Source organism: Melanotaenia boesemani, chromosome 22 (genome assembly GCF_017639745.1).
Source record: "Melanotaenia boesemani isolate fMelBoe1 chromosome 22, fMelBoe1.pri, whole genome shotgun sequence".
Lineage (NCBI taxonomy): Eukaryota > Metazoa > Chordata > Actinopteri > Atheriniformes > Melanotaeniidae > Melanotaenia > Melanotaenia boesemani.
In genome coordinates, this window is record NC_055703.1 from 13986116 (window position 1) to 13995150 (window position 9035).

Here is a 9035-nt window from a genome sequence, read left to right on the forward strand (position 1 = left end):
CACATGCATTCACACATTTGGATAGTCTCTTATGTTCAAGGGTGTGGTCATTTTGCATTGCTGGTATGTGCTCTGTGTTTGTGTCTCACACTATAACATCTGATGTGTCCTACAGTGATGAAATGCCACAGACACAAATCTCTCTTGCCCCAGTTCCTGCTTGTTGTCACTGGTGTTCCTCTCCCACAGAGACTCTCAGCTGCTGGACTGAACAGCATTTCAAACCATATATGTTTAAAAGATGTGACTTGTAACTGTGCTGTACTATAAGAAGCCCTGTTTGCTTGCAGTTTTAATAGCTGGTTAAGTTAATCTGACTCTAGGGTACACTTTTGTTAATCGAGTGCTGCATTCTAGCAGTCTCGCTCTGACCCTAAAGGACAGTGTTCACTAGACGTCTTTGAAAAAAAAAAATCTTCAACTGTGAATCTAATAAAAAAAAAGTTAGATAAATGCCTGAGACAAAATATCACAGCACTAAATGCAATTAACAGCACAAACATGTGTTTGACATGAAATCTAAAAAAATCGTTGATAACATGATGGGTAGAATTTAAAGAAAGGTACTCTGATAAATCATGTAGCTTCTCTGGAAATTATCTTTAATTAGCTGAATAAACAAAATGAGCCGGACTGCATGTTTTTATTTGTATTAAGTGAAAACTATATTTAGGACTAATGTTTTGAATGATGAACCAGATTGAAACAATTCTCTACATTTGCTCCAGTATCCTTGTGAAAACACTGCTCTTAAGTCACTTAAGCTTAGTAATGTGACAAGTATTTTCACATTTTACTCGTGTAAAAGTAGCATAAGTATTACTATATTTGCGTGTGTCTGTGCGTGCCTGTCTGTCACAGGTGGAACGTTATTGTTTGGGTTCAGTTGCGGGGGATAGTTTTAACAGACGGACTGACCAGAATAATGAGCTGGGTAGTTATTAATTGCATTTTAATGTTATTTTTTACCACTTTAACTTAGTCCTTATAGATATTAATTCAACTCGGTTTACATTAAAGGCACGGGCTGCATTTGTTTTGTCAACAGTCTGATAAACGCGGCTACGGAGGTCGTTATTCATTTCTGGCTTTTACAATCTGTCCTTCGATTTGGAAACAAGCCATAACATAACAGAGGTCGGTATTACGCACATGTCCAGTGCTGACTTTGGAGTGTATGTTTCATGTTTAGGAGTTAGCTTTATTTCCGTTGTGAATTAGCGGTCAAATAGCCTCCAAAAGAGACTGTTGCAGGATCAAAGGCAGCGCATCTTTGTTGTTTATTCCGCTAATCGTGAATTCATATAATCACAATTTTACTTATCGGTGTTGTTTCAAACATTAGTTTAACAACTTTGTGGTTTGTCCTTTCTCCGCTCATCAGACGATGTTACTGACGACTTGTCGCCTGACCAGAGCGCTGCAGCTCACCCTGGCGGTCATCAAGCCAGATGCTGTGGCTCATCCCTTGATGCTAGAGGTCAGCTACTGTCACTGTTACTCAAAACCCTTTTAACTTCCCAAGTCATTTATTCTGGTACTCGGCCTATCTGTCACTTTAAGATGCTGTAAAAAAAGACATTCAGCTAGATACACACATACTACATATAAACCAGCACTCTTCAACATATTCAGTATCATAAAAGTAGGATAAGAAATATAAATTTACGTTTGAGCTGAAAGACAGACAGAAAACAACATAATTCAATGTAGGTTGCACCAATAACTATATTTAATACAAAACAGTGTGATTTTATGTGTGTGTAGTGTAACCCACAAATAGTACAGTGTGTTGCAGAAAGTTTAACTGGAGGTATATGAGCATGAGGTGGTGGATCAGTGAACATTGGATTTGAGCATAGCTATGGCTCTGAGTAAGAAACTGTTTCTGTGTCTGTTGGTTTTGGTTTTATTGGACTTGTGCAACAGCAGGTCAAACCAGTGGTTCTCTCAGGGCGGAAAGAGGGCAGCCACCTTCCTCTAAACCTTCTTGCTCTGCTTCAGTACAGCTTGTGTACCACACTGTGAATGGTGCACTCAGTGGATTAGAAGTAGAACTTCATCAGCGTAGTTTTGCTTAGGTTGTTTTTCCAGAGAACTCTCAGAAAGTGGAGTCGCTGCTGAACCATCTTAAAGACCTCAGGACCCCAGGAATATAAAAATTTGGATCCTCTCCATGCAATCTCCATCAATGCAGACAGGACGAAGATCTGCATTGAGCTTTCTGTTGCCAAGGATCACTTCCTTTGTCTTTGTTGAGGTTCTATGCTGAGAACCATGTTGTTGTTTTTGGACCTCCTCCTTATTCCAGAGTATCTCAAATCCTGGCTCAGAGTAGTCCAGTCACACTGAGGGGTTTGACTGATGCACACTGCAAAACAATTTGTCATACAACAGAACAGAAATGCACTATTTAGTCCAACCATATTTAGATACAAATGGCAAAAATCTGATAAAAAATTATTTTTCCTCCCTTTTAGGCTCTTCACCAGAAAATTTTGGACAACAACTTTGTAATTGTCAGATGGAAAGATCTGCTGTGGAGAAGACAGGACTCTGAGAAGTTTTATGCTGAACATGCAGGTGCATATGCAAATCATCTGTAAAGATTTTACGAACACGAGCAGTCTTATTATGATTTCTCCTTGGGACCAAAACTGAGTCAGCAGCCTTTAGCACATACTGTGTGACACATCGTAGTCTTTGTAAAGTGTGTGAGAAGTGAGTCATCTCATATTATGCTGCTCAAGTGCCTATTTCTGAGAGAGGACGAAACAGTGCTGCAAAAAGAAGGATAATTTGGGAAAAAAATGTCTAGTAAGTCAAACAGGAAGGGAAGAGTGTGTCTTTGTTAGTTTAATGTTTAGAAAATGTTAAAAGCATTCATTTCCTCTATGTTTTATTCTCAGAACGATTCTTCTATCAGAGACTTGTTGAATTCATGTCAAGGTAAGCCTCCACACTACATCACAGATGGTGAGATTATGAGATCATCTACAGACATTTTTATGACCGTGCTTAAAGCTCATTAAGCTTCTGAACTTGTAGAAGGAAGAGCAGAGAGATTGGAAGATTATGTAATCAAATGTGATGACATGAAAAATCCACCTTTTTTTTATTTCATGCTCAGGAAGCCACCAATAATTTTCAGAAACTTTCCCAACAGGAGCTTTAAACTGCCAGCATACCGCCATGTTTAGCACAACATCCCCTGAGCTGTTGTCTAAAAATCTCTATTTAGCTTGCTCACAATAGCTCCTCCTGCTACGAGCCCCACTGGGTCTGAAAAGGTGTTGTAATTACGTTGTCATTTTTCTCTGGTCACAACAGAGAAACAGCAGTTGCTACAGCAACCCCACTCTTTGTGCTGCTGCTGTTATTGGAAACTTAGGGAGCATCTTCAGTCATTCAAGCCTGACGTGGCTCCTATTGGCCTTATTTAGCTGTAACTGATAAGCTGCTGGGTTTTTTATTTCTGGCTGAAATCACTTGTCAGGAGGTCTGGGCGTTAATAAAACAGTCCACATTTGTCTCTCTCCATCTTACTAGAAAGCATCCAATAATTAATCTTCTGTTGACATTTTGCTATAGTGGTCCAATGCGAGCATACATTTTAGCCAGAGAGGATGCGATACGACACTGGAGGGAACTGATGGGGCCAACCAAAGTGTTCAGAGCCAGATACACTTCTCCTGCATCCATCAGGGCCCAGTTTGGCCTCACAGACACAAGGAACACAACTCATGGTTCAGGTAGGAAATGTTCTGGTGGAGGATTTAGACTCTTGTGCTGTCAGTGGCCTGGGATGGGTTCAGGTCTGTTTCCCCATAGAGATACAGTCAAAGGTTTGGACACACTTTCCTATTAAATCTAATAAATCCACAGAATTATAGTGAAAAGTACAATGGAAATGTTAAGAGAAAATGTTAAAATGAAGATTAAGTAAATATTTGGCACAAGCTTTAGGTCATTAGCTTTATTTTTCTCTTGCAATGTCACTTCCTCCCTCACAACATAGAAAAGCCAAGATTATAATCCTCTTTTTTTTTTGGTCTGTTACAGCAGGAAACACCTGATGGCAGGAAATTCCCTCCATCAGATGTTGTTCCCTCTGTGTTCAGAGGGACGGCAGATTCACACAACTTTGAAATTTATACTGCTGACCTGTTACCTTTTAATTGATTAATCAGTCGTCATAAATGTTTAATCTTACCACATTAATGTTTAAATTGAGATTTACAAGACATATCTTAAGTGCTATTTTGTAAAGGGAAGACTGTTAAAAAGCAGCTTTTGTTTAAAGCGTTGGTAAACCAAATGTGCACAAAACAACACTTTTGAATCCATTATTGAATTTTGTGTGTAACATTGCAACAAATACAAGATAAATTTAACCACTGGGATGTGGTTGTGTATTTTGTGTGATTACAATCTGCGTTATTGTTTCTTCAGATTCTCCAGAGTCGGCTCAGAGAGAAATCAGTTTCTTCTTCCCAGATTTCCATGTGGAGGAGTGGATGGAGAAAGAGGAGCCGTTGTTCAGATCAGGACGGATTCACTATGACCACCAAAACCAGACCCACATGCTCTCGGCACCGAGCTGACCTCAGAGCAGCTCAGTGCTGGTCTGCATTAGAGACTGAAGCTGCTACAGATGAAGAGCAGCTGCTGTTATTAATGTGCCATGGCGTTCGTTTTATGTTGGTCTCATTAAAACACATTTTCCTTCAACATATTGCATGAAGTCATTCGAAACAAGGACCATTTGTCTTTTCATTTATTAAAAAACATAAATCACTGGATAAAAAGTCAACATTGTGCAAAACAAGATGACGCAGTGAGCCAGCTTTCGCCTCCACCGTCCTGCCCGGCCATCACAGTAAACACTGCAGTCATGTCAATCACTTTCTGTTTCCTGAGCCACACAGGTTGTAGAACAGCAACAAAAACATGCCATGTATTAATACCAAATAACAATAAATAATTAACTATGTAAAATAGTACTATAATAACATTTAAATGGATTTCATTTTATTGTTTTTGAACACCCTGTATGCTGTGAGAAAATAGTTATTTTGGTCTAAAAACTATGAAATGTCATCCTTTGTATTTTCTTTTCCTCATCAATATTTTACGTGTTAACCTCTCTGAGATGGACAGAACACACATACTGTAAAGATTCTGGTAAAAGATGACCTCATTATTTCACATCCTCTGTCTTTCAGGGGAAAAAGGATTCCTTCAGAAAAATGTCTTTCCTGCAGTCAAGTGTTTTGTGTGGCCACCTGTTTGAGAGTCTCCACAGGTTTCATGACCTCGTAGGTGGTGAGGGACTTCTTCACTTTCCCGTTCTTGTCCACCTGGTGGATACTCTGTGTAACAGTAATGGTCACCTGCTTGGTTGACATCCGATTGTCCTGCCATTTGGTCTGTGAATAAAAGGGAAAAGGAGTGTGTGATGTGGTTTTTAAATTTGTGGAAAAACCAGGAACTTTTGATAATTTCTCCAAATTGAATAACTGAGCAGAACATATAAGACAAATAAGGCCTCCCACACTTCATCCTTACAATCTCTTCAGTGTGTAGAACACTCCTTCGCTGCACTGTGGTTCCAGATGAAGGCAGCACCACATCCTGCTGTGGAGAGGCCATGATTGACGGTGGGCTGCTGGGCTTCACGTCGTTCAGGCTGGCTTCAGACACAGCTGAGCAGACCTTCAGGTAGGCCTGAGCTGGAGGAGGGAGGCCATCTTCAAAGAAATCTGGAACTGTTACAGATAAAACGCCTTTATCCTTCAAAGAAACCAAATGACTGAACTCGTCTATAAAAACTTTAACAGATCGAAGTCATTCCAGCAGAAAATGTACATAATGTTTCTTAGTCACAGTCATGTGGAAAAGCATGTGGCCGTCCTTTAATCTCGTCTGGGAAAGTGAATTTCCCCAGTACTTGTTTCCTTTTACTTCCTCTCTGTATGTTTTAGGACTGATTTTAAATGTTTGACCTAAAGCTCATGATGGGCCAGCTTTGTTGTACATCTCAAACCATTTACCACCACACATGCCGTCTGTACATGTGTGGACAATTAATTAGATTACTGTCTTTTCACATGTGAAAAGTTGCTCCAAAGAACACACTGAAAAGCCAAAATTCTTTCTAGGAAAATCTGAGAAAAAGAGAATATTTCAATTAGCTTTCACAGATGGGTAAATATACGTCTTATCATCTCAGCAATGTGCTCGTATGACAAACCAAGCCTTTTTTAATTAATAATCTCTTAAATTACATGCTTGTTATTGTTAAAGTGGAGCCCCTATTCAAAACAGCTGCTAATTAATTGCCCAATACTGGATATGTTTTATGTCTTCATGGTGGAGCTGAGCTCAGTTTGTCTTCAATTACATCAAGGCTCCTTCTCCTGCGTTCAGCACCAGTTCCATCCGTTGCCATGAGAGCAAAGTCCTGTTTGAGCACAATGGCTTTTGAAGCCGTCTATTATGCCCCTTTATCGATTCATCTTCCCCTTGCTTCAAAGAAGATGCACCCGCACTTTATGTTAATATATAACAATATGGAATCCTTCCACTAGGTGTAGTAGCTGTTATTGGAAGAATATTTGTTTCCAAAGCTTTCTCTGTATCATTATCTGTCACTAGCTACAGTGTGAAGGAAACTAAGTTTAAAAGTTTTCTAGGGTGGTGTAAATAAAAGCAACTGAAGGACAGCATTAGGATGCTTGGATAAAATATTACATGGAAGGAACCTAACTGAATATTAGTTCACACAATCATTAATAATCTAGTCATTTGCTTAGCAGTCACTCACCCATCCACTCAAGCACAACTCAGTCCTCTTACCAGGGCTGATAGTTTTCTCTGAGGCAAAGCCGGCCTCAGAGTTCTCAGAAGGGATGCTTTGGATGGATGACAGAGGGATATCAGCCTCTGTGCTCGTCAGCCATGTTGACTCTGTCTCTTTGGTCCAGCTCTCCAAGTAGCGAGGCTCCAGAGCGTCAGTCCTGCTCCCCCCGCAGCCCATTACTCTGCAAGGCGTCTTCACCTCTAAGCTCAAGTCTTCTTCAAATCAGGCAAAGACAACCGTTTATTTTTAGCGTAATCATAGAAAGCTGTGAATCAGAACAAACTAAGTGTGGATGGAATGATTCGGGTGACCTTTGCACAACATATGCTGGAAAATAATATTTAGCATATTTAGCATCAAAGGAAAACTGTGTGATCTTACAGAGTGCAGTTAGTCATGCTAAGCACTGTTAACTAATAAGTTTGCTTTAAATCTTTACTTTCAAATGACATGAACACAACTGCACAATACTTACAGCTTAGCTTACAGGGCTTGAGAGCCCTCATAAGGTGATTTACTGTCCTTCAAAGGGAAGATTAAGTGGTCCTGCTGGTGTTAATTTAGTTATGTTTCCTCTGTATTGAAATACATCTTCTGGTGATGAAGCAGGCCAGGGAGACCATATTACACAGGAGCCAGTCAATAAGCAACCATTAAGTAGTCACCTTAAATGAAGAAAAAGAGAGCGAGAGAAAGAGAAACACAATTTAACTTCTGCTTGCTTCTGTCCTGGTGAAGATTAACCAGCACCTCTGAGTTTTAGCTATTCTGCTAAATATGAGACTCCAGTTTATGTATTTGATCTGTGCATCCATGTAGACACCTGCTGCTGCGCTGTAACTGGATCAATGCCTCTTCTAACACAGTTTAATATCTACCCAATAGAGGTAATTGCGCCCCAATGAAGCAAGTTTCTCTGGAATAAAAGCAAATGAATTTTATTGACTACACTGACACCGAACAGGCTATTCGTCCAGGCCTCTTATTTGGATCATTATACCAACTGATCCACTTGGTTGCCTTTAACGGGACGATTATGCTCGAATGAGCGAATCCAAATGGGTGACATCTCATCACTGCAGAACCATAATGACTCCAACATTGTACACGCGACTACCGAGCAGTTAATTCAGTGGATTTGTCATCTTCATAGGCCATAAGAAGAAAAATCAGTCACAGCGTGAAATAAATAAAAACAATAACGAGCAGCACAGACGGATGACAGAAACACGAGCGACGCAGTAATGCGGAGAAATCAAACGGCGAGCAGTAAATGGTGAAAAGGAGGCTTACAGATGATGGAAAAGTCCGTGTTTCTGTGTCGCTTCGGCGCTGATGCTCCAGCCTGTTTGCCTGCCACTCACAACTCCAACATATTGTTAAACAGACACACCCCCGATCCGCAACACATCGCAGCGGCTTCATCAGTCATCCTCCTCAGCGCGAGGACAGAAAATGGTAAATCATCCCTCACATTGTCACGGAGAAAAGGGAGGCACATTTGCCTTTACATTTAAGGATAAAAGGTATTATCTCAACTGTTGCTAGGTAAAATTAAAATTAAAAATAGTATAACTGTCTTCTGAAGACCCTTTTCGCCCGACGCAGTGCTGGTTCGTAGCCAGTCTCATCTGGAGCCGGTTCAAAAGAACCAGCTCCTGTTAAAGAAAAGAAAAGAAAAGGAAAGAAAAGAAAAGAAAAGAAGAGAAAAGAAAAGAAAAGATCTCCAAAGCAAATAATATTTATTTGAGTTCAACACATTTGAGTAGGTCTATAGGTCTTAAATTTTAGATGTTTGATAATAATTGATACAGAAGTCAAATTTATGTCCCTTATATATATATATATATATATATATATATATAAAAAAAAAAAAAAACAGCAGGTAGTTAACCCATAGCAGTACATGTCTCTAATTCACAAGAAAAAAAAAAAACAAAAAAAACAAAAAACAAAACAAAACAAAACAAATAAATAAATAAATAAATATATATTTGTATGTAAGTTTTAAAAGTTTTGTTTTTATTCCAAGTTATGTTTAAATAACCTTGTTTAGGAAGTAGATATATCTTAAATAACTTATATCCTCCTTTTCTTTTGTTATCATTAGACTATATTTTATTTGTACTTTTACCTGCTTTTTGGGAGGGTTTATGGGATTTACAAATGTTCA

The 9035-nt window shown here is 39.2% G+C and overlaps 2 protein-coding genes across 5 annotated transcripts; one reads left to right on the plus strand and one right to left on the minus strand.

Annotated features, from left to right (window-relative positions):
- Window positions 1-875: 875 nt before the first annotated feature.
- nme6 (NME/NM23 nucleoside diphosphate kinase 6) lies at window positions 876-5452 on the plus strand. 2 transcript variants are annotated; one of them, XM_041976651.1, is made up of 6 exons: window positions 876-1262; window positions 1385-1480; window positions 2481-2583; window positions 2910-2949; window positions 3592-3752; window positions 4453-5452. In XM_041976651.1, the coding sequence occupies exons 2-6, from the start codon at window positions 1388-1390 to the stop codon at window positions 4602-4604; spliced, it is 549 nt and encodes a 182-aa protein (XP_041832585.1). In that variant the 5' UTR covers window positions 876-1262; window positions 1385-1387; the 3' UTR covers window positions 4605-5452. The 2 variants fall into 2 exon arrangements, with proteins under 2 accessions (XP_041832585.1, XP_041832584.1); XM_041976650.1 differs by having other exon boundaries at window positions 877-1137.
- On the minus strand, window positions 4762-8496 carry baalcb (BAALC binder of MAP3K1 and KLF4 b). 3 transcript variants are annotated; one of them, XM_041976648.1, is made up of 6 exons: window positions 8156-8496; window positions 7338-7527; window positions 6859-7074; window positions 5569-5768; window positions 5286-5429; window positions 4762-4915 (listed from the first exon to the last, which is right to left on the minus strand). In XM_041976648.1, the coding sequence occupies exons 2-6, from the start codon at window positions 7366-7368 to the stop codon at window positions 4898-4900; spliced, it is 609 nt and encodes a 202-aa protein (XP_041832582.1). In that variant the 5' UTR covers window positions 7369-7527; window positions 8156-8496; the 3' UTR covers window positions 4762-4897. The 3 variants fall into 3 exon arrangements, with proteins under 3 accessions (XP_041832582.1, XP_041832581.1, XP_041832583.1); XM_041976647.1 differs by lacking the exon at window positions 4762-4915 and having other exon boundaries at window positions 5265-5429; XM_041976649.1 differs by lacking the exon at window positions 4762-4915 and having other exon boundaries at window positions 5265-5429; window positions 6859-7077; window positions 8156-8494.
- Between the last annotated feature and the right edge of the window lie 539 nt (window positions 8497-9035).